General features: G+C 38.9%; 1 protein-coding gene across 1 annotated transcript; it reads right to left on the bottom strand.

Annotated features, from left to right (window-relative positions):
• Window positions 1-334: 334 nt before the first annotated feature.
• On the bottom strand, window positions 335-26,305 carry LOC128734785 (uncharacterized). The gene is made up of 10 exons (XM_053829129.1): window positions 23,261-26,305; window positions 17,636-18,463; window positions 17,492-17,570; window positions 4,311-4,423; window positions 3,167-3,377; window positions 2,889-3,093; window positions 2,140-2,814; window positions 1,854-2,079; window positions 1,630-1,795; window positions 335-1,560 (listed from the first exon to the last, which is right to left on the bottom strand). The coding sequence occupies exons 1-10, from the start codon at window positions 25,682-25,684 to the stop codon at window positions 1,145-1,147; spliced, it is 5,343 nt and encodes a 1,780-aa protein (XP_053685104.1). The 5' UTR covers window positions 25,685-26,305; the 3' UTR covers window positions 335-1,144.

Here is a 26,305-nt window from a genome sequence, read left to right as displayed (position 1 = left end):
CAAAGTAGAGTACAGCACGATTGATTGAAACAGTTGAATTATATGAAACATAACCTTCATACCTTAAATTAATATACATGGAGTAAGAGATCAAATAGATCTGATTCCATGTATCATATGATATTGCTGTGACCTGTGATTATTGAAAATTTTATTATTTTTTGACAAGATGAATCAACTATGGTGTTATGCTGTCAAAAATAATACGCAAAAATAACATTGTTTCAGTTTTTTAACAAACGTGCTTTATTAGGATAGCATTACTAAGTAGATACATATTATATTTGATATTCAAAGATTAATGTCACAGAAGTTATTCAACATTAATGTTGCCTTAGAATATTTATAATTATACAGAATAAATTCTATGTTCTACAAGCAGAATTTTTATTTATTACTCTTTTAATCCATGTATTTACAAAAATGGAGTTAACAAAAGAAAAACTGCAATTGATATACATGCCATGTATATACCGATGTGAGAGTTAGGTTAGTCTTATTTATAGTGATACATGATGCACCTAACCTAAAAAGCTGGCATTCGTCCTGACATCTGCTAGAAACTGTTGAAATTAGTTTATCAAGGTCAACACCGCTCTTTTAACCGCGAGGTTATGTAAATGTTTTTGTTTTGGCTGCCAAGCTAAGAATACTCTTGCACTTCTTGACAGGTAAACAAACAGCAAAAATGAACTATACATGGGAAAAATTGAAACAGGTCAATGAACTTAAGTGAAACAGTAGTGAGAAAAGAATAACTTGCATTCAAGTTTTTTTATGTATTTCTGGGTAGTAAATTACAGTACACATCTAGCTAAATAAAACATGTAAGTTATCACTTTACAGCTCATACATAGGAAAACACGAAAAATGTGTTTTTCCATGCCCGTTGTATTCCCCAAAATTATAACTATTCATTTTCTTAGCCATATGTCTAATTTTAGGAAAGTCATGCGTTTAGGAACGATCCGAAGCCAGCTTGCACAGTTAAATTTATACAATTTCTTACGTCATTGATACCGAGATATCGTTGATATTAAGAGACCTGCTTCAACGATGACACATTAACGAAAGCCTTCAATGTTCTACTATACTCTGTCGTTCCGCATTCATACGCTCTCTCAGTTACGAGTTCAATCATTCTCTAATTTTGCGTAGTAACTATTTTATTAGAGCTATCACTGATCTTCGGTGCCTTGGGCCTTATGCTACTACAGTCTGTGCTCGATTTGCTCCCACTATTATCCAGAGCTCGTTTTTGGGATACGGCTAGAATTGACTGCCCGCCGCTATTAGAAGTTGAAACTGTATCCAGTGTTCCTACTATCGTTGTCCCCGTCGAAGACGATACGGCCGACGGAAGAGATGAAGAATTAAAACGTTTCAGTTTGATCGCTTTTTTCGGTACCACCGTGGCAACTACTTTTGCTGGTTCTTCTTCGGTCGAAGTTAGCCGCTCATTGCTCGATGACTCTGTTCCAGGAATATATGAATCATCCAATTCCTCCTCTTCAAACTCGGCATCATTGAAATTATCTTCGGGATCAATTATCAGCTTGCCTGTCGGATAAATAAGTTAAAAAATTGTACAAGCTGCAGAAACTGTAATGCATTGTACTGATTTATTACCATTCAACGTGGGAAACGTTATGTCTGGTAACGGTAAAACACTCGGATTATGCTTCTTAATAAGATCCTTCAGTAGGTTAGAAATATCTTCCCGCTTTTTTGTCACCGTGATAGTGTCAAACCAATCTTGCAATTTGATTGGTATACGATAGTCTTTAATAGGATCCTGAAATAGCAAATACAAAGAATAATATAGACTATAATCTATCAAAATGCACACTCACCAAAAAGAAGTGCTCAACATATTGCAAAAGGTAAAGACCGCAATCGGTGAAGTTGTTTTGCTGCGGAACTTTTACACAATGTCCAGGCATATTGTTTTTGTTGAACACTTTTGGTGGCTTGTTTGGCATCTTGTTCTTATACTCGCACGTCAGATAATCACGTAATGTTGCCACTACTCGGCTTCTTGATGCACCCGTCAAAGAGTCAAATATGAGAATAATTGGCCTAATAAAATAGAACAATAACAATTACAAAATGATTGATTTTCTTTTTGATTTGACATACTGTTTAACGGCTTGCTTTCCATCGGTAGGTTCATCATCCGTTTCTTCCATATCACTAGCCAACTCACTGTCATCTCCCTCTGCTTCGTCACGCTCACTCATATCATCGTCTCCTAGATTGATGGATTCCATCTCTCTTTTCGAAACGGGAGTTATCGTAGTATTTCCTATCTGGAGTGTTATATTTTTGTTGCTCTTTGGAGTAGCCTTTTTTCGTCGAATTGGTGTGGGAACATTGCTGTTCAACGATACGGGCATTTCTAGTCCAGGGAAACAAATTATGGCTAGGAACCAATGAGACTGTTCATTTATGGGAATTACGACAAAGTCCTTTTCAAAAATGTTTTCTTTTTTGGTCCAGCTAGCAACGCGAGCGTGTCGCTTCTGTGAAGCTGTTAATTTGGCGTCTTTTTCCTGTCCTCGGTGCCGTGTTCCTATAGTCGTCAACCGTTTATAGAAAAAGGTACTGAAAATATGAACACTGCGTCTTTCATCATCCTTCAAAAGCTCCAGTTTCAAATAATTGAGATAAAAATCAATGATAACGTCATTCAAATACTGGTCGATAGCCAAGCACATGTAATCTTCTGTGTTGATTGAAATTCCACCCTTACCCTGAGGGTAAATAAGAATTTTTCTAATCTCTGTCATATCGCCAGAGCTGGCCCCGGTAATACTGCGGTAAAGAAAAAGAAATAATAATTGAAATTATAGCGCTAATTTTTTTATGAAAAAAACGAGCATACTGACTTGTTTGAATTATTTTCCGACCCTTTATGTTTTCCACAAGATCGCATTAATAACTCATTCGCATCCCGTGCTGAGATTTCCTCCAATTTTTCAGTAAGCATGATACTTTTGACGATCGACTTCGATTCCTCAGTAACACGGTCCATCACCAACGTTATCCGACGATGAGTATCATCATACCGGCTGAGTGGGTTGAAATAAGGAACTACACACAACATTTAAAAAACAATTAATAAATTATTGATTGCATACAATGTGGACAATGTGGTTCTACTCACGTTTGTCTTCCGGCTTCGATCCCATCTCTAAGCTTTGTCGAATGTATTCACTACACGACGGAAGAGTATACAGAAACATCACATTCAGCACTTTAGAGAAATGTACTACCGCCTTTACAATTTCTGAAAGTTGCAAATCAAGTATGCAATTTTCGTTTGGCCGCTTCACATTCGGTGCTATGATGCGTATTCCACGAGAAGAAATAGTAACCTGCCAAGAAATATACTCAAGATTATATCAACCATATTTGAAAAAATAAATAAGATACGCAAGAACGAAAAAGAATGGCCTTTGAAAAGAAAATGGTTCTAAATATTACCAGAAGAGACAACGTCTAGCTAGAACGTTGTGAGTGCACAGCAACCTACGATATGACCTCAAATGGCAAAATAAAAAAGGATCTCTAGCAGATTAGCATTTACCGGCATTTTTCAAGAAACTAGAACTACTAGAACACTTTTAGTTTTAAAGAAACACCACTACAATCGAGGAAATGCAAAATCAATTCTAAAATTTCTCAGTTACAAATACACTTTATATAACGTTACATAACTTTATATATTCTTCTATCTGTTGGAATTGACTATCAATCAAACAATTTATTGTGATTTCCTAAATTGTTACAGTTTACCTTGAGCACTGCCTCCTAATTGTAATATACAATCATGGTTTAAAATATTCTTTGTCCTCACAAAATTCACAAAAATTATTTTCATAAAGTGGAGATATTAACATTTCATATTGGAATGCTGAACTTCTGTTTACACAAACGACCTCGCAGTGAACTATTCGAGTACGGGGAGATTGCGGGACCAGGATCCTAACTCTAACTCTAACAGTTGTTTCCAGTCGAAATTGGAACGCACGACTGAAGAATCACACAAATAGAAAACAATAAATAAAAATCCAACACTATTCAATTTTACTGCTAATTTAACTGGCCATTTTAACAAATTTGTATTATTCTCGCTTGTGGCATATTGATAACGAAAACAAGTTTTAAACAGTGGATATTAGGTATACAAAATATATCCACTATGCTGTATCTGCCAACATAAAATAAAACATAACCTTTGCTAACGCTTTCTATTTTTACTAAATTAAACACAAGCACAACATAATTGATCTAACAATTTTACTTACTTTTTCGGTAGTGTCGTACTTCAATGTGCCAATCCGTATAGTACGACAGTCGAGATGCGTGACGAGACCGTCCGGCATATTTTTAACATCAGTCACGTCTAACCGGTTTAAACCTAGTTATGGACAACGGAAAAATAATTAATTAAAAAAAAAACAAGTAAAATAAGGAAAAATCAATGTATTGTCATACCACGTTCTCCCATCTTTTATTTCGGAAATTGTTGCAACCTTCCGGCCGTAACTATATGTGTACTGCTGAAACACAAGATTTACCCCCTGTCGGCACGTTGCTATTCACTCAGTGCAAAGTTTAGTTTTAAAACTTTCCCAGTCACAATCAATATCGTAATGTTAATCAGCAGAAAATTCGATTTCAGCTTCAAGAATTTTACGAAAATTGGCAAAGGCAGCAACGCAACACGAAACTAGCAAAAACGCCAAAAGCTAACTATCGAAATCCAAAAAAGTGAAATTCCGATGGGACTGTATTAGTGACGCAACCGAAGCCCGAAGATCAAGATAGAGCTAAATTCAATATGTCCGACTGTCAGTAGAAGATTTTAGCTCTTTTTCATATACTGCTGTAAGGGGTAAGAATGTCAAGGCATATCAAACAGTGGGTTTCTGATTACAGGTAGGCTTGGCACTAAAGCACGTATTAACGCTTGATCAGCATCGGTATGAAGATTTTTATTATTCGTGTTGACAAAGATAAGCTGCTGCCGCGTTCAAAAGTTTAGTATGGAGATGAAGCAGAAATTCGTCAAAGAGAGCAAACATTTTGGCAAATTTTCACTCACATTCACACACGGGCATTTTTATGAATGTGTAGCAGATCGTTTGAGGCCGTCAACACGAACATTCTGTGACGTAAAACACAATTCTCGATAAAAAACAGTAGAAGGCCGAATGTCGCAATTGCAAATCTGGTAATTTAACACGAAAATATTATTTTATAGTAACATTAGAACTTCAGTTATCCATCATGAATAGAACAAAGAATGCTAATCTATACCAATAAAAATGAACTCCTGTCTGTATGTTACTTATAGCGAATTTGTTTATTCAATCCGGGTTGGAGCTGGATGAATTTTTTGAGTTTATTTGCTCCTATCTGAAAGATTAAATTCATCCAGTTCCAACCCGGATTGAATAAATAAATTCGCTATTATACACTCAAAATATTCTGCACATACCGTGAACGTACCATATTCTGCGCAGCTCCTAATTCTGCGCATTTTTCTTGATATATGTATTTTTCAACATTGTGCATAACTATGGCCATTGTGTTATTTTTTTTATAAATCTCTGTTGAATATTACGCCATTATTCACAAAAGGGCCATAATATTTGACAGCGAAATAAATTAAAGTGAAACTGAAAGTATTTTATATGTCAGAAAACAACGTCGTTAGCGCCAACGCTAAAACTGTCCTTCTAGAAAATTAACAAAATAATGATCGAAATTCTTTGCAATGATCAAATTACCCAGCATAATTAGAAAGAATAATTAGTTTTAGTCATGTTTTAGGCAAAAAGAGTGATTGCATGCCTTGTTTTCGTTGGAAAAATGCGATGCAGTAGTGCGCAGATTTAGGCACAGATTTTTTATTCATGTTCCAAATTCTGCGCAGTAATGTATCCTATGAAGAAATCATAGAAATTCAAGTAGAACCTTTAACTTGCATTGATTGGAATCCTGTGTTACGGCTCGGGGTCCGAACCTACGAACGCCAATTCATGGAACCATGTCTTCTGATTTTTTTGACAGTCGAACTTCATTGAGCTGTCAGGGAGTGGGGAAGTGGCTTCTATATGAAAACACAATTGTTAATATTAGTCTAAAGTATAATGTTCAGTATAGAGAAAACCCGAATGAACTCGCCCTTCACGTTATCGACAATGAAATATTTAAAATAAGCCAATCCAAATGATAATAATGTTCCTGTGCCACCTGGACAGCACAAGAAGGCTAGATCATGGATTTAATCATGGTAATGGCTAATGTCGGATTTTTGATGTGCTTTCAGCGTATAAAGACATAAACTACATGGTATGAATGTTTATTGTTACTTTTTAGGTGCGCAGAATTAGGAGCAAACATGCGCAGAATTAGGAACATGGGCAAGAGAGTGCGCAGAATTAGGCACCGTGGATAAGTTTACAAAACGAAAGATATACTCAATTGTTGGTCGACTTTTAATTCCCATGTTTTTTACCATATATTATAGACTGTAGCACTACATGTTGCTGCTATCAACGTTATCAATTTAACTCTAGAATACTTATAATAGCGGAGGAATCATAAAAATGTCTTAACTGCGCAGAATATGGTACGTTCACGGTAACTAATATTAAATTTCCATATGAAATTCGCTATTATTCACTCAAAATATTCTGTCCATAACTAATATTAAATTTCTAATATTAAAAAAACTAATATTAATTTTCTAATATGAAATCCCATATGATTATCATGTGCCGCATACAAACACAATCCTTCCAGAAATACTCATAAAAATTATACGCAGATGAATAGTATGTGCAATTATACACAAAAATTATACGCATATAAATAGTATGTGCAAATTTTTTCACGTGCACATAAATGATAACTGTTTGGCACATAATGATCATTTACAAGGCACATTGCAAAAATCTATATGTGGGACACATAGAAACTATACGAAAAATTTTCTCAGTGTAGACTCGGAAACTACAGAACCGATCTGCGTGAAAATGTGTATGCAGGGGTTTTTAACATCGGGAAAGGTTCTTATGATGGTTAAAGGACCTAAGAGGGGAGGCTCCCATACAAATGAAACACAAATTTATACATAACTCGAGAACTAATCAAGCAAATGGAACCAAATTTGGCATGTGGATGTTTTAGGAAGCAGAAATTTTTTCTATGGTGAATGGTGATGCTTATTGGTTATCTGGGTATATTCCGCGTTATGGTTAACCGAGAATCCAGCTTTCCACGAGCGATAATGGGGGCTGATGGGTACAACTTTCTGAAGGGCACAGTTCGGAATCGATCAAAGCGAAATGATAATTTTCACGAAAAAGTTTTCCGTGAAATGGTATATTCCGCTCAAAGTTATCCGCAAAATGGTATTCGACGAAATGTTATACAATCACGACGAATATTTAAATGCTGTCCGCTTTATTTTATCTGGCTATGGTGGGGGTTGTTTCCTACTTTACTGTGAGGAAAATTTGTATATTAAACTACCCATGCTTTCATAGTTACGTAACTGCCAAAATGAATCATCTAAGGTTGAACTCCTCAGAAACTTACAAAACTCGAGATTGTGACAAAGGTCATCCGAAATTCACGATTTATGCACAGCACAGTTTAATTTGTGGCAATACGAAGTTGATCGAGTCAGCCAGTAGGAATGTAATTTTTAGGTTCGTCAGAATCCTGATATGAATATCATATAGCGTTTTTGTTTTTTAACCTGGAATAATTCTTACCCCACCACAAAAAAAAATATTTTCGGGAATAAACAAATATTTTCGAATTGTCAATGTGTTGCTAATAGCGGGGTTGAAACTGCAAAGATACCCAGAGCGAACTCACCTAAAAACTCAACTTAGAGCGAAACTAGGTTCAGCCTGAGTGAAAAAACAAACGTTTTGACAGCCGTTCGATTAGAACTAGGGCAACACTAGGTTGGCTATAGACCAACTTCAAAGTTTTAGTCTTGACCAAGAAATGCGGTTAAACATATTTATTATTATTTTTTTGAAACGGCGGTACTACAATTGATGAAGGAACAGTAGAAGTAATAAAAATTTATTTGAAAAATGGAGGGGAAAGAGTGGTAAGGTAAGGGGGGGGGGGGAAGGAGGGGTAATTGGTAACTACGCTTAACAAGTTGTCGTTGCGACTCCTGCCTTTTGCCCAATGCTGGAAGGTGCATGGGTCCTGGGTTTCCTGGCTACACTCAACCCCTGCTAATATGAAAAACACCTCGTTCAGATTGGGCGAGTTAATTTTCAATCTGAATATTTGATAACTCTATTCATTTTCACATACGCGCAAGACGCGCACCCTATGAACTTGTTGTTTTGATTTGACGAAAACAAACGTTTTGAAAACTTTTCAAACATGCGCGAATTCTAAACGTCCGGTTTGTAGAAGAGGTAATTGGCTCGACAGTTTCGGTTAAAATGGTTTATTTTGAGTGCTAGAGAGAGGTAAGTTCCATATGAGCTATATTGCCAAAGCTCTTGAGCAAGAGGAAACGCATTAAGTTTTTTTGCGTTTTTTCAATTTAGCCGGTCAACTTTAACGTCAATTCTAGATAGAATTAACAAAAGGTCGAATGTCGCAAATGTAAACAAAACGAGTGAGAGTTATTTTTTGCTGGACCAGCACAGGAAAATCAACCTTCACTCGGTTTGTTTACGCTTGCGACATCCGCCCTTTTGTTATTTCTATCTTCAATTGTGTATGACGCTTGATCGGTTTTTAATGTGAACGCATTCATACTACCGGGGTACAGATTAAAAATGTTCAGATTAAAGAAAGTCATACCAACGGAGGTACACGGTATACCGCTCAAAACTGGTTTTGCTAACATTGGTTAATTTCTCTTTATTTACTGCGTTTTCAGTTAATACGATACATACTGAAATGTGTCTAGGTTAGTTGTCTTACACTACTTTTGAAACGCGATGTCTGCTAACAGAAAAATCAGACACATCTAAATAATTCAACATACTAAAACATTTCTCCTTCGGATGATTTTGATCAAATACTGTCCTAAGTCTAACAATTAGGATTAACAAACGTTTGCTGGAGTGATGCGCTGGGACGAAAAAGTTTGCCAGTCGCAAGAGGTCTAGCTGGACTGTCAATTCGGTTGGTTAATACATCAAAGGCAAAAATTCTTTGCAGATATTATAGGCAAAGGTCTCAGCCTTTTTAGTAGGCATCACTGTTCGTACGGCGTCAATCACTGTGATTCATTCCAGGGGAGCCGTCGCATTGCGAAACGAACGAAACAACGTTGAAGTCTTTCAATGCAAGCGATCTAGCTTGCATAAGATGCCCAGATTTGCACAGCGTATTCAAGAATGCTTCTTACAAGTGAGCAGTAGCGTCTTCAGGGTGTACACGTCATGGAATTCACGGACGTTACGATAGTTAAAACCTGAGAGTCGGGAAGACGGTTTTCTTTTTCTCATTCTTTAACAGTTCTTATTCTTCTTATTATGTTTGTGTTCATTTTCGGGCTGACTGTTCAAGCGCGTACGTGAACTTGGACGTGTTAAATGCGCGTCTTGCAGTGACATTTTTTGGTGCTAGTTGGTCTGTGGGACATTAGCTTCTGCAAAAATATTGTATGCAACATACGATAAATCGCACCTTATAAATTTGCACCTAGCACCCTCTGTTATGCATGTTGCGGAGTAGATTGCATTTGCAGGGTTTTACGCTGTAGGGTTTTATACTGAAAACTCGAAGCAAAACTCGCGCACCGCGGTGTGGTCATGTTGCAAAACCTGCTTTTTTGAAAAATGAATGGTTTTTGATTAGACGATGGAATTAACGCAAGTGTCTCGCCTGTTTGTCTGTGCTTGCAACCTATAGAGCTTGCTAAGCCCAGTGCAAAAGGCTACAAAAACTTATCGTTTATCACTCAAACGTATGTTTTTTTACCGGGGTATAACTGGGGGAAAACAAAAACAAACGTGTAAAATCAATGTAAAATCTAACAACAGCAACAACAAATCGCGCGTCGATGTGTGCGTACGGTAAACGTCAGCAAGCTCAATTGCCCCAAGTCGTTTAAAGATGTAACACGATCCAAACTGAGACCGTTTACTTTGTAGTCACAATTCAAATGCATTTGCTTATTACATAGCACTTCATCCCATTCATTTCCATGCCATTTAAGAAGACATGCCAACTGCACTGGTTACGTTGTCAAATAGCGTTTTTGTTTTTGCTTAGATCCAACCTAGGTCCGCCCTAGTTCCAATCGAACGGTTGTCAAAACGTTTGTTTTTTCACTCAGGTTGAACTTAGTTTCGCTCTGGGTTGAACTTTTTAGACTTACTTTTACAATAGTTTTACCATAAGTTTCAATGTTCACTGTTGTAAATGCAAGGAGTCGGACACTCAGCACATTGTGCCGCGGCACTCCAGAGATATTAAGGCCCAGACACAATGCGTACGGATTTTACTACGTTGCGGATATTTGACAGCAAACCCATGAAAAAACTGTCAAATTGCCGCAACGTAGTAAAATCCGTATGCATTGTGTCTGGGTCTTTAAGTGGCACACCTCCGGTTCAATTTTACATATGAAATGGGAGCACTGCCAGTTGTCAAAATCATCTCGCACGGTTTCCAGGTCTAGCAGATTATAACGAATTTAACAAATCTTGCAGTTAGGCACTTTCGGTACAGCATCGCACAGTTCGACTCGTTTCAAGTCGCCTAACATAAAAACGGCTGTGCCGAGTGACTAATGTCTTGTGTAGATGCATTGTTTCTACTACAAAATTTAATGTAATTTTTTTATGGGCTATCACCCTAATGGCATCTCTATTGTCGAATTTGTTTATTCAATCCGGATTGGAACTGGATGAACTTTTTGTGTTGATTTGCTCCTATCTGACAGATAAAATTCATCCAGTTTCAACCCGGATTGAATAAACAAATTCGACATATATCGAGCTGCAATGAGTGACAGCGTGAGGATGTCCCGGGCTCAAAATTTGACAGCGAGTCCAAACTAGACTGCTGGCAGTTGAGTGAAACGCAGTGGTAAAATGCTATTTTATTTTCGCACACACGAGACGTTGGCAGCGAAAACATGGTTGCCTGCCGATGGGGTGAGCGCTATCCAGCTTTTTACGAAACACTATTTTTGACATTTCAGTAATACATCGCACGTTTTGTTTCCACACGTTCACGGTAAAACCACAGAGAACAGACTACCAGGTAATTTACGAGAAGTGTGTAAAAGGTTTTTATGTAATCAACGAGTAATCCTACGATGGAGCACCCCTCGAGCTGTAAGCGGCAAACTAATGTCGAATTTGTTTATTCAATCCGGATTGGAACTGGATGAACTTTTTGTGTTCATTTGCTCCTATCTGACAGATAAAATTAATCCAGTTTCAACCCGGATTGAATAAACAAATTCGACATAAAACCACAGAGATTTTCTGTGATAAAACTTGATGTCGCTGCCATCGCTACTATGCAACACAGAGAACAGATTAACAGGGTCGAAGGAAGTAATCGATTTTTTGTGTGTAAAATATGTCGGTAGCTCCCTCCAGAAATAGTTTGCCAAGCGCATCAAAAAATATCCATGTACCTTTGTCAATATTTCTTTGTGCTGGAGTTTCATAGCAGCGATGGCAGCGACATCAAGATTTATAGCGAATTCATAAATTAACCTGACTCAGGTTGATTAGCACTCAGTTTTAATCGAAGTGCTGTCAAAGCGTTCATAAATTAACCGAGATCTCGGTTAAACTGACAGCATTCAGTTTGAAGTGCAGGTTAAAATTGTCTAGCATTACGGTTTACGGGTCGATCTGTCAAACTGCCCGTATCGTTAATAAATTTCGGGTTCGAGTTAGCACGAACCCAGGTTAATTTATGAATTCGCTATTAGTTTGCTACTTAATGCTCGAGGAGTGCTCTATTGAAGTATTACTCGTAGATTACATACAAACCTTTTACACACTTTTTGTCAATTACCTGGTAGTCTGTTCTCTGTGTTATGATTCGTAAAAAGCTGGATACAGTGGACCCCCGTTCGTTTGAACGATTCCTCATGCAAACTAACAAGGTCAATTTTCAATTTGAACAACTGGCAACCCTAAATATGCTGAAACTTGTATAAACTAGCCGCCCTGCTCTTTGTTATTGTTTTGGTGGTTTGACTCAGTTGGCAGTTGCAAGCGGTGAATATGCATTCTCCAATCGGATTTATATCATAATCGTTGGGAAAACCGAATGTGAAACAGATTAAACACGCTAGATCAGTACAAACAAACTGTGTTTAGGTGCATTGTCCGCATAAGCAAATGATGTCATGTAGAGAATGACATTTGAACCATTTTTAATTTGCACGTCGTGCAAACCAGCGGGGTTCAAATTAAAGTGTTCAGATTAAAAACGGTCAAACGAACGGGGGTCCACGGTACAATCTAGGACAGAACGTGACACGCCTTCTTTCCGCTTGTTCCTTTAGTTTTGCCGTGAGAATGAGGCGCGATGTATTACTGAAATGTCAAAAATGCTGTTCAAATATTACGAACACGTCCGCCATTATGGCTCGTAAAAAGCTGGACATGGATTGCTGATGTGCGACTATATTAGTGATTTGAGTGCATTGGGAAAAAAATTTCGCTTCGAAAAAAAATTTGCAGATGCAAACCACGTATACGTATCCAGCTTTTTACGAGCCATATGGTGGACGTGTTCATAATATTTTTGAATTTGATTTCTTTTATTAATCCAGCTTTTTACGAGCCATAATGGCCGACGTGTTCGTAATATTTGAACAGCATTTTTGACCTATCCCTAATTACCGCGCGTTCACGGTAAAACTAAAAGAATGTACGGAAAGAAAACGTGCGATGTATTAGGGAAATGTCAAAAATGCTGTTCAAATAGCCCCTTTTCTCACAGGCACAAAACCTTTCCATCATTTCAACACAATTACAATAAAGTGCCCTTCCAGTGAGCTTAATCCAGCTTTTTACGAGCCATAATGGCGGACGCGTTCGTAATATTTGAACAGCATTTTTGACATTTCCCCAATACATCGCACGTTTTCTTTCCGCGCGTTCACGGTAAAACTAAAGGAATGTATAGGGAAAGAAAACGTGCGATGTATTGAGGAAATGTCAAAAATGCTGTTCAAATATTACGAACCCGTCCGCCATTATGGCTCGTAAAAAGCTGGATACTTTTTTAAGGAAGGGCAAGAACTATTACAATGTATTATTACAAATAATGATTGATTAAATTACGTATCACAGACGGAGACGGACATCTCAGGGCCGGATGGTTTTTTGACGAAGGAGAAACGCCGGTGATGCGAAGTAGATTGATGAGCTCGATGAGCTGTAGTGTTAGAAGTTGAAAAACTTCAGGGAATAGCATTTTTGACATCCCTAATACAGGGCACGTTTTCTTTCCGTACATTCTTTTAGTTTTACCTTGAACGTGCGGAAAGAAAACGTACGATGTATTAGGTAAATGTCAAAAATGCTGTTCAAATATTACGAACACTTCCGCCATTATGGCTCGTAAAAAGCTGGATACGCAGTGAAGTGTACGTGCGGTAAATGTCAGCAATCTCTATCCAGCTTTTTACGAGCCATAATGGCGGAAGACAAAATTCTTTTTCGTTTTATTTTAACAGCCTTTTTCACATTTCTGTATATCATCGCACGTTTTCTTCTCGCTCGTTCCATTAGTTTTGCCGTGAGAACGAGTGGAAAGGAAATGGGCTATGTAGGGTAACCAACGTATTTTGGACCCCCTCAGCAGCTGTACATAATTTGGACACTTACAGCAAAATCAAATGCAAGTGTCCAAATTATGTACAGCTGCTGATGGGGTCCAAAATAGGTTGGTTACCCTATATATGTAAAAAATGCTGCAAAAAATGCTGTTATTAAAATATTACGAACTCGGATTATGCCGCCATGTCTCGTAAAAAGCTGGATAAAATTCTTGTGATAATGAAGGCAAATTCACTATCCAGCTTTTTACGAGCCATAATGGCGAACAGCATAATCCGTTTTCGTAATATTTAAACAGTATTTTTGACATATCGGTATAACAACACACATTTCCATCCCTCGTTCTCACGGCAAAACTAAAGGAACGAGCGGTGCGATGTATACAGAAATATCAAAAAGGCTGTTAAAATAATACGAACACGGTCGCTCGTCACTTTCAGCCAATCAGAAATTGGGTCAATTTTGGGTCAACGCCGTGGTTGACATTTGGCACGTCCTGTCCTAGTTTAAATATTACGAACGCGTCCGCCATTATGGCTCTTGAAAAGCTGGATAGCTGCGGTAACTGCATCACAAAGTAATATTGCTAAATAAAGCTATCCAGCTTTTTACGAGCCATAATGGCGAACGTGTTCGTAATATTTGAATAACATTTTTGACAGTTCCCCAATACATCGCACGTTTTCTTTCCGCGCGTTCACGGTAAAACTAAAGGAATGTACGGAAAGAAACCGTGCGATGTATTAGGGAAATGTCAAAAATGCTGTTTAAATATTACGAACGCGTCCGCCATTATGGCTCGTAAAAAGCTGGATACCTACATACATATTTTTTATGCGTTTGGCAAACTATTTCTGGAGATCGTCACTGGAAGATTATGCACACAAAAAATCAAAAAGTTCCTTCGAGATCTGTTCTCTGTGTTTAAAAACCAAGCTGCTACGATAGGCTGACCAGACATCCCCGATCTTACGGGACTGTCCCGGATTTGGATAAGTTATCCCGAATGAGCAAGCGTCCGGAAAAGTGTCTCGCATTGTTTTTTTAATCATGCTGAATATTGAACTCAGGGAAACGCTACAGGTGAGTTCTAGGAATTATTGTTGAAACAAGTGCAAATTAATGCAATTTTGTTGGCGGAACTACCGCTCATTTCAAGGGGGAACTATAGCCCCTGAATTTTTTTCGACCGTTTTATTAGTCGGCCAAATCAATTTTTCTAGGGGGAACTAAATCTCTCCTGGGCTAGGGGGGCTAAGCACCCCCCCTAGTTCCGCCAATGAATTTTATATTAATTAGCCTATACAGTAGACACTCAGAAAAGTTAACTCTCTGAAAAGTTAATTGTTCAGAAAAGTTAAGCGTATATCAGCTCTCATGCAACGCTCTAAAAAGTTAATTTTTGCCTTAACTTTTCTGAGAGTTTGAATTTATTGGTTGTCCAAGCGTTTATTCACACACGTGAATAATCTTTATTTCTCATTTTTCGGCTTATTGTCACCTTTCCACAGTTTCATACAGAGTCGCATCATAACTGGGATTAAATTAAACTCTTCTATCGGACAGTTGCAACAATAGTTCAATACGGGCATATATTTACATCAGGATTTTTGGAAATATACTGAAAAAGCGCAAACTCAATTGAATTTTAAATGCAAAAGAAGGAACAGCAAGGTAGGAACTAAAAATTAGCGCGAACGCTTATTTTTAATCAAAACGTAGACTACGAAAAAACAGAAGTAAACTAGTGTAACCGACTGTTTTAAACTTAGTGAAAGGTATTATTTTATAAAAAACTGGAACTAAGTATTATTTCATAAAGATATTGCTACATATTTCTTTCCATTACAACTTGCAGGTGCATAAAAATATGTATCCTATGTCCCGGAATGCATTTTTAGCTTTTGTATTCATCATTTTCAATGACTTTTAGGACTACTCAGAAAAGTTAATAGTTCGGAAAAGTTAATCGACCGATTCCCCAATCGATTAACTTTTCCGAGAGTCTGTACATAAATTTGTTATATACTACAGGACCAATTTAGTAAATAATTCGCTATGATGGAGCCGTAAAAGATTTTAATCCCATGCCGAACTGTCTCAGAAGTCACAATACCCTTCCGAGCTGGTCGTGCCAGCTCACACGTTGTTGTTGTTGTTGGGGTTGTTGAAGAGAACCGTTTTCATTGCACTTGTTGGAGAGTATCGCCGCACTTTCATTAGGCATCCTTACGACGGCCCACCGTAGTCTACCGACTTCCCAGATGCATGACGGGAAGCAGTGCTTGTAACTTCAAACAGTGCCCGCAGCTCGTGATTCATATCTCTCCGCCACTTTCCGCTTTCAGTTAGTACTCCACCAAATACTCTCCTTAGCAACTTCCGCTAGAACACGACAAGGGCGGGTATGTCCCCCGTGAGCAGCATCACAGCTTCAAATCCATCAAGAACTATTAATACTAATACCCATCTACCTCGAACTAGAATGTTACCGTTAACGATTACCTTCCGTGAAAGGCGCGTTGCTACCTTTTGTGCATCCGCCTTTCATGTATTTAGTCTTCAGCGCATTTATTTTTAAGCCAATCCTCCTAGGCTTCGCTTTCAGCATAGTGTAAATTGCCTCATAGACTGCACACAGACGAATTATAACGGCCAAAGATGTATAAATTTCGTAATTTTCCGAGACCTGGTGAACAGAAGCAGTTTTTTCCACGCAAAGATATTCTCAAAGCCACGTGAAGATCACCTGAGCAAAGTATAATAGTTTTTCTCTAATGTCACGAACATACGTTCCCTACAAGGTACGGATATTAATCCTGACCATCAACTAGTAGCAGGATATGTGCCTTCAAAACTATTAATGGATTAACTAACTTCAAGGGTCGAAGACTACTGGAGTACTAGCAGACCCCTGAGATCGGGGTACACGAGATGATTGGTTAGCGGCCAATGCCAACCGGAGGCGGAGAAAAAACAGCTTAGAAAAATTATCAGAGCAGTAGCTCCAGCAAGAACATGGTCAAATACAGACGAAAACCATTTCTGGCTCTAGTTTTCAGAAGGTCGCATAATGCATGCAAAAGGGTTGATTATGTGACCTTTTGAAAACTAAAGCCAGATTTATCCAGCCATCTGTGAGCCATTTTCGGTTTCCACTTAACCATTGACGAGGAAAAAGTGCCAAGACAGAGAACGTGAAGAACTAGAACAATTTCCGGTTAACGACACGCGGATGTCCGGGGAAAAGGTAAGCGCGAGCAGTGTAAGCAAACATTAGCGTGGAATGCGGAAGAAAAACGATATAATTGCTATAAAGTAAAAATACTCATAGTACCAAAGATAGGTACCAGAAATAGAAAATGTTTCTAAAGCTAATGATTTAACAACAAAGTACAAAAACTGCCAGCACATGCTGCAGAACAAATAGGGCAAAATGCAATAGCACGGTGGCTTGATTGTTTTCAACATTTTTTGCTTCTGTTTCGTTTACATTAATTTTGCACAATACAGCGACATATCTTTCAACCCTTTCAACATGTCAACCGCACTATCAAGTTTTACACGCACTGTGTGTAAGTATAACATTCGGGGTGCGTGATTTTCAGGTAACAAAAGATACTTAAAGATAGTTTTTTTCCATATTAGTTTATAAAAGTACTTACCTTCAATTCTATCATTTTCGTCTATTAGCGGCTCACATTTGAGCGGTTCGCGCTTTTCAATGATCGTTGGTGTTGAGGCCTACCAAAGAAAAATATTTCGAAAAATTCAAAGCTATTCCGAAATTTAAAACTATTACTTCTTACCCTTTGCGGACCACATACAGGAGCTGGATTATTTCCGTTCTTAGTTGCATCACCTGAGTCGTGGTCTTCATCATCACTGCTTAGTGTGAAAACAACCGGTTCCACATCTTGATACTTGGAAGACGCACCTCTGCCACGACCTCCTCGTCCCCCACGTACAGCCGAACCACTGCCTCGTGCCATACCTCGAACCGATAACATGTTTCCAAGTGAGTTTTGCGAGGATTTCTTTTGTAATGTAATCCCTTTAATACCAACAAGCGTTTCGCGTTCTGGAGCACCAACTGAACTAGTTTTATCATTTGTCAGTATTACTTTCGTGTGGATCGGTGTTGATGAAGCCGTCGGAACCAGCGGTGGAGGATGCGGCGATGTCATTGGTTTATCCGATTCCGGCACTCTTCGCGGTGGATCAGTAAAGATACGTTTGCATCGTTGACATTTGGCATGATCTATTCCTGTGTAGCCGCAAGTTTGGCACACGGCAAGAAAGCCTTTTACAATCTTCACTGGCGGCTCCTTCTTGGAATCACTTTGTTCTATGGTTATTTTCGGTGTTTCCACTAGCAAGGAATGTTGCGACGTTTGAGGATGCGTCGCAGGAGTAGATGGGGTCATTGTTGCTCGGAATGAATCATTGAAGCGTGACTGCTGATGGTGAGAAGGCGTCTGCTGCAATTGTTGTTGGCTGGGAACGCCGATCGCTGCTTGATGGTGCAACTGTTGCTGTTGTTGATGAATTTGCTGCTGATGCTGCTGTTGTTGTTGCTGCTGCTGTTGTTGAGCTAACTGCTGCTGTTGAACCAGTTGTTGCTGTTGAACAATTTGCTGCGGTAATAAGAAATATGATCATACATTAGAAACAGCTTTTACAGATATTATAGGAAATCTTAAGAATTAAAATTAAAAAAAAATAGCTAAAGAGTAGAGAATCATACAGCTTATTGTGGTACATATACGGTCCGGATAACCGTTATAACCGTTCCTCTCCTCTTTTATTTAAATGTAGAGTGTAAAGTGTTAAGAAAACATCGAATTAGGCCCCACTGCTTTGGAATGTGTCGTTACATAATGTGCTAAACTATTCGGCTTCGCTTGCACGCCGATTGTTTGCGGAGGCTTTGATCAAATGGGCATTTAGTTCTTATGAACCAATGAAATCTTCAGATCCGGATGATATTCTACCCGTTTTCTTACAGAAAATGGACAGCGTCATACTTAAGGCGGATAAAAAAGAAGTAATCAATGCAAAAGGCATTCAGGCCAATAAGTCTAACATCGACGCTTCTCAAGTTGATAGAGCAAATCGCGGATAACTATATCCGCAATGAGTTTTTAAAAAACGCTCCGTTGCATGGAAATCAACATACATACCAACACGATCTATGGAAACTGAATTGCTCTGCATTGTGACGTTAATTGAGACGTTAATTAACGATATCAAGAGATGGCACTTTGTATTTTCATTGATATTGAAGGCGCTTCCGATAACACGTCCTTCGCTTTAAAACGGCTGTTTCAAAACAGAATCAGCTACGAGCTAGACTCAAGCCATGCTTACAAGCAAAGAAATCACAGCAATGTTGGGAAACACATCGGTCACGTTTTTGGTAATGAAGGCCCCTCATCATCCTTCCTTCATGCTAAATTCTATATTATCCCAATATGGCCAATTGACAGTGCAAAAATGGCTCTTATATTGCCCGTTTCTTTAATAATAAACCGCGTTGCTCACTTTTTGATTACTTGAAATCGCCGCAGAAAGAATCTGCGTGGCTGTATGTAAGTTATAAGTATATATTATGCTTGTCTAGCACGTAAGCTATTGATTTACTACTGATTGATACAAAATAAACGATATTTTCCCCCGCGATGATTCTGGCGACGGTTTCGCCCGCGACGGCTATAATTCATCGCGTACGAAAGGGTGGGAAATTGACAATAGTAAAATGCACTGGTTATCTGCGCCAGGAGTGGCTATAATTGGGGACAGCGCTGTCATGTGGCACGAGGTGTGTAAAGTAGAGAAAAGCATTGAAAGAAGGGTACCCGATTAGTTTTTGAGTTACGCAAAAAATTCTGTTTTATTTGTATGAGTTTCCTTATCCCCCTACCACAGGGGTGACGGGATTAAGACCATCATAAAAAAATCCTGTCTCCAAAACCCCCCACATACCAAATTTGGTTCCATTTGATTGATTAGTTCTCGAATTATGAGGAAATTTGTATTTCGTTTGTATAGGAGCCCCCCCCCCCTCGTAAAAAGGTAAGGGGTCCTAATTCATCATAGAAAAAATTCTTGCCTCCAAAAACACCCACATGCCAAATATGCTTCTAATTGATTGATTAGTTCTCGAATTATGAGGAAATTTGTATTTCATTTGTATAGGAGCCCCCCCCCCCTCCTAAAGTGGGGAGGGATCCCAATTCATCATAGAAAAAATTCTTGCCTCCAAAAACCTTCACATGCCAAATTTTGTTCCATTTGGTTGAATAGTTCTCGAGTTATGCAGAAATTTGTGTTTCATTTGTATGGGAGCCTCCCCTCTTAATGGGGGGAGGGGTCTTTAACCATCATAAGAACCTTCCCTGGCCCCAAAAACCTCTACATGCAGATTTTCACGCCGATTGGTTCAGTAGTTTTCGATTCTATAAGGAACATCCCGACAGACAGACAGACAGAAATCCATTTATATAGGTATAGATTCCGAGATAAATTTCAAGAATCTAACTGGCAGACCATTTTTATAGAGTTGAAGGCGAAGTACGATTCAGTTATGCGAAATGAGAAAATGAGCTGTGGCCGATTATGCATTAACCGATTGATGGTTTGAAAACCGAAGCAAAACCGATTGATGGTTTGAAAACTCAAACGTCAGAATAGCGGGTAAGATGGACACGTTTGTAATATTGGATGCTTTGAAGCAAGGTGACGGACTATAGAATTTGTTGTTGATTATGCAATTGGTATGGTTCGCAAACGACAACAGTTCATCGATGTTAGGCATAGAGCTATAGAAGAGTCATACACATCTTAAAAAGGAAGCTGGTAGGATAGGACTTATCATAAACTCTACCAAGTCGAAGTATATAGTGGTTTGTAGAGAGTATGTTAGGCTTTGATCGTTAGCACTGCGGTGGTGACGGCCACACTTTTGAAATGGTCGATGACACAACCCCCCCCCCCCCCCCCGCCATTTTTTGAAGGCAGGGCCAACCGGCCGGTTTATGCAATTTTCAGACTTGGCAACCCTAAGCTCAGTACGAAACTCGCGTTCTGTAAAACACTCATTCTTCCGGTGACATTCTATGACCAGGAAGACTGGACGTTGAAATGAAGTGATCAACATCCTGCGATTAATCTTTGGCAGCAAATTAGAAAAATGGGTGTGGTGCAGACCCAAGCATTAAAATATAACAGCAATATACAGATGCCAATACCATGAAGCGTCCAAAATACGTAGACTACAATCATCATCATCACCAAAATCAGTATCGTCATTATAATCATCATCATCAATAAAATCATTATCATTAAAATCATCATCATCACTGAAGATGATGATCATCATCACTATCACCAGTGAAAAAATCGTACCTTAGGGAGGTTAATAACAGAAAACATTTACGATACCTAAAAGTCCAAAAACATGACATTTTATTTTTAACAAAAAATCAGAGGAGTTGTGACAAGACACAACCGCAACGGGGACGTAGAACTACATAACTCTCTTTGTGAGTAATGATACGATTCTTCATGTATACACGCTACACACGTTGTATCTTGTATGTAACATTTATCAGAGTAGTAATATTGTATATGTCTATGTGCATTTGGAAACAATACAAAATCAAGAACACAGACATCGAATTGATCTAGGTTTAACCGCGGTGTTAAGAAAAATTGTTTAGACGAGGTGACTTTTGGCGTTTTTGTTTTTAACCTGGCTTTATTCCAACCGACCACTAAATAAATAAACATTTTCGCGAGCATAAACAAACGTTTTCGGGTTGTCAGTGTATTGCTTATTGTGAGGTTCAAACTGTGAAAAAACTCAGTGCAAACTCGTCGTCTAAAAAGTGCAACCCAGAGCGAAACTAAGTTCAATCTGAGTGAAAAAACAAACGTTTTGACAGCCGTTCGATTGGAGCTAGAGCGAAACCTAGATTGGACCTAAGCAAAAACAAAAACGGTATTTGTCATTTGTTCTGGCGTACTTACCAAGCACAGATATCAAATTGGTCTAGGTTCAATCGTCGCAAAAAATATTCGACCTGTTGGAACGGGGAGATTTTGCCACTTTTTTTTAAACACGTTAAAACTATTGCAGCGCGAGTATTTTCAGTTGGACAATGCTTCATTATTTTCGATTTTTCAATAGTGCGTACTTTGAAATCAAAAGGTTTGTTTGTTGAAGTTACACTCAAGTACTTTTTTTACACGGTTTGTTTTTTCGAATATTAAGAACGGGGCAACTTAAGGACCATTCATTTATTTATCAATACATTTGGGAGTGGCCCGACATTCGTCACGTATTTTGTAAATGTTCCCTAAGTTGCACCGTTCTTGAGTAATGGAAAAAAAACAAACCGTGTAAAAAAAGACTTGAGTGTAATGCGTAGAACATTTTCCGATCGATCAATGCAAAAATATCGAAAATTGATAGGGAAACCGCTAAGCGCTCAAAATTTTTTAATTTTTTCATGACGCTTCTGAAATGACCAGCTACCTTTCTGAAAGACATAGTCCTACGTCAAAAAAATGATTGGATTATCCGGGCTGAAAATAAAAGTGAACACCCGAGAAATCGAGCCCGGGTTGTATATGAAAGCGTATTATTATTTGGCTGTGTATTTGTTATTTTGTCAACCACATTCATGAGACATCTTTTCGGTATAATTTATGATTATAGACAAATTAAAGGGTATGAAATTGGAAAGGCATACGAGAAAGCGACCATCATAGCTATCACCATCCCACGCTCCACGCGTTCAAAACGTGCGATGATGCGTGGTTCCTAGCTGCCTGCCTGAGCTGATACTTTGGGTGAAAACTTTGACTGAGTGAAGTGAAGTTTAAATCACATGGATATCAGAAGAAAAATGAAATTAATTATTGAATATTAGATGCACTTATAATGGAAACTCAAATGATGCAATTATATTTCATTCGAAGCATTGCTGGTGAGATTGTTCTAGTGTTGCTCTAAACTTTCAAAAGTAAATGCTATTGCTACTCACTTTCCCTGCGGTTATTCGGACGTAGCCAGGTATATAATTTGATTATCTACGACGTATGCTAATGCTATTGTTACTTTGTGGTGAAAGATAAATGAAAATAAATATGTATAACTTTTTTCATAAAATCAACGCTGGCTGAAACAATTATGCCAAAAATTGTAATTTGATTGATGATTTTTTACAGATGCATGTTATAATTCTAGCTTTTGTTGAGTGTCGTCTAATGAGATTATTTCTTCCTTTGCAACAGCTCAAAAATGAAAGGAGCAAGGATAACGACTTCCAAGAAAAATCAAATTCTCAAAACAGAGTTTTGTATTAACTGTATAGTAGTTTTTTTGATATTATTTGAAATTAACACATCTATTCGAAAAGCGGACTTACAGTTTGTTGTTGCTGCTGCAATTGCTGATGTTGTTGCTGCTGTTGTTGTTGGCTTTTGATCGTATTCTCGGCTGCCTTGAGATACTCATTGGTTTCTTGCATAGTGACGCCAACTGTTACAATGTAATCGATATCTCCGCCTGGATTTGAGATGCACTGGATGTTACTATCCGGTGAAAATTGAACACCAACCTGCTCTAGTAATTCTTGCACTGTACAGCTCTCTTTCGGTAAGGTAAAAGTAATCAACCGTTGCTCGCCACTCTGCAAAATGACTAACATTTTGGCACTTTCTCGTGGTTCCGGTTCGGGCGGTGGAGGCGGTGGCGGGGGTTGTTGTTGCTGAACCATTTGCTGTTGCTGCATAATGTGATGTTGTGGCTGCTGCTGTGACAACTGCATTTGGGCATTTTGTTGTTGCTGCTGCTGTTGCTGTTGAAGAGCAAGTTGCTGCCGGTTTAAAGGAATAGATTTGCGAATAACCATACCACGAGCAGTCATCACATTTCGACCACGTTGTGTGAACCCTCCACGAAGATTTTCCTGCTGTCGTATCTGTTGCTTCTCTTGAAACTGTCGAAATTGTACAGCGGTCATAGTTTGTCCATTTCCTAGTTGAATTATACTAGTCGGATCATCAAAGGGAGGCGACAGTGTTTGTTGCGATTGCGCTTGCGATTGCTGGACTAGCTGTGACGGCTGCTGCACTACCTGTGTCGATGACTGTGGCGACATCTGCTGCATAGAAACTACAGATGATTGTGGATAAACAGTAGCTTGCTCTACAGCTGCTTGTTGCTGTGATCCTGCTGAAGTTGAATTTGGTGGAGCTTTGGCAACCACAGCCGCTTGAATGCTATCTTCCAGGTCTTCCAGATCATTTGCGTAGTTTGCGGGCTTTTGTGCTTGTTGAGACGACTGAGTTGCACTCTCCGGGGCCACTTGTTGCGATTGAGTAGCCAGCGAGTCTTGAGAAGATTGCGAAGTTGAGGTTGCAATTACTCTTTTGATTTGCGATCCTTTAGCTGCAGTAAATGTTGGCACCAGTTGTTGATGTCTGTTCGTTAGAGTAACAATTTTCTGTCCAGCACTAGTTAAAATAATGTTCGCTCGCTGCTGTTGTTGCTGCTGCTGAAGTTGAACTTGCGTTTGTTGTTGGACAACACCAGGCTGACGTATTACCGGTTGTGGGGGTAGCTTTGCTGCATGTACAGTTGGACGAGCTGGACGAACTGGTGTTGGATTCGAAGCTATAGGTGTAACTGGAACATTGGCGCGAGGACGGGGATTAGAATTTTTGGGTGGTCGAGGGCGATAATTACGAGCACGTGGACTGCTTTGTGTAGCTTGAGGTTGCGAAACCTGCGACTGTTGCTGCTGTTGAGGGGTAGAGGGAGCAGCTGCTACGGAATTTGGTTGCACCTGTGGATTCTGAGGTTTAGTAATAATTAAGCAGGGACGAATGCCGGACTGTTGCTGCAATATTTGAGCTGGTTGCTGGATTACTTGCTGTTGTGGAACTTGTTGTTGTTGCTGTTGATGATGCAGCTGTTGTTGCAAATATTGTTGTTGCTGCTGTGGAGTTAGCTTTTGAATACTAACGCGTTGCGTTTGTTGCTGCAATTGTGGAACGGGCTGAGCAGCTACGGATTGATGAACCAACTGAGGGGCAAGTTGAATATTTTGCTGCACTGCATGTCCCTGCGATTGTACATGTTCATATATTATTTGATGTTGCGATTGTTGTTGTGGCTGTCGATGAACAATCTGATGCGATGGTTGATGTTGAAGAATAACTTGTGTCGGTTGTTGATGCGCGAGAATATGTTGTTGTGGTTGTTGAATAGCTATCTGTGTTTGTTGCGACGGCGGCTTTGACGGTTCCTGAGGTTGCTGCCGTAAAATTATTTGCTGTCCTGGACGTGGGACACCATGAACCACCTGCAGTACTTGTTGCTGTTGCTGTTGTTGTTGCTGTTGAATTTGTTCAGCAGCAGTTTGCATTGTATGCAAAGTGGATGATTGTGATTGCTCGTGAACTAAATTTGCTGGAATCATTTGAGAACTATCACCAGGTGCTTCGGAATAATAGATGTGTTGTGCCTGATTTGGCTGTCCAAAGGCCTCTGTCAATGCTCCATCTTCTTGTTGTATTAAATAGTGTGTTTCGTGCTGTTGCGTTTGAGCACGATGCGGCTGAGCCTGCGGTGGTTGTGTCTGTTGAGTTTGATACACAATTTGTGGCAACTGATGCTGGTTATTATCGTTCAAAATTAAGTCCGATTGCTCTGGAGCCAATATAACTTGTTGTGACCCGAATTGCACATCATCCCCCATTACTAATTGAATTCCACCATTTTCAATATTCAGCTGTGTGTACAGATTTTTCAAATCATCAGTTGGTACAATTTGATAGTAAGCCATTTCGCCCACCGCTGATTTCAGTAAAATCGATGTTTCTTACTATAGCTGTACCATGCTATTCATTCATTCACTTTGCAATCTTCACTATCGCCATAACACTTGCTTAGAAAACGATCAATACGGACTATACGGCCCAAATAATTGTAGGTTATATCATAACTTTATAAGCGTAACATTAATTTTACCAAAATTTCTACTAAATAGTGTTTAAACTTTTCAAATCCTTTGAAATCTTTTTTCTATCGATAAACGAATTTGTCCAAGCGCGTCACCTTCACCGTTGCTACTGTCATTCCTGTCAACCGCAGCAGATAGCGGCACGCACACTGCAAATGCTGATCGCTTGCGTATCACTGGTAATGCTCAAATTCACCACTACAAAAACACCAACAGCGCTTGATTGCTCCACTTTCATCCGCCAAGCGACATAATGGAAGAAAAATGCCTAGACATGCGAAACCCAACACTATGAATTAATTTTTTCGGCACACCCGCTCATTAATCCTCGATCAATTTATAGTTCACTGTTCTCTAGGCAATCACGAATACGGCAAATAAACTTTCGTAGCAAACCTTTACGTTCCCTAGGTAAAATTTCAAACTTTCTCTGGATCAGATCAG

This window comes from Sabethes cyaneus, chromosome 2 (genome assembly GCF_943734655.1).
Source record: "Sabethes cyaneus chromosome 2, idSabCyanKW18_F2, whole genome shotgun sequence".
NCBI lineage: Eukaryota > Metazoa > Arthropoda > Insecta > Diptera > Culicidae > Sabethes > Sabethes cyaneus.
Note: the sequence above shows the minus strand (reverse complement) of the source record. Positions and strands in the feature narration are given on the sequence as shown.

Coding starts and splice junctions, on each gene's coding strand:
- LOC128734785 (XM_053829129.1), bottom strand. CDS start 25,684: ATGGCTTACTATCAAATTGTACCAACTGATGATTTGAAAAATCTGTAC. Junction 4,424..17,491: donor CGAAAATGATAGAATTGAAG/GTAAGTACTTTT, acceptor GTCCATAACTAG/GTTTAAACCGGTTAGACGTG. Junction 3,378..4,310: donor AGTACGACACTACCGAAAAA/GTAAGTAAAATT, acceptor ATTTCTTGGCAG/GTTACTATTTCTTCTCGTGG.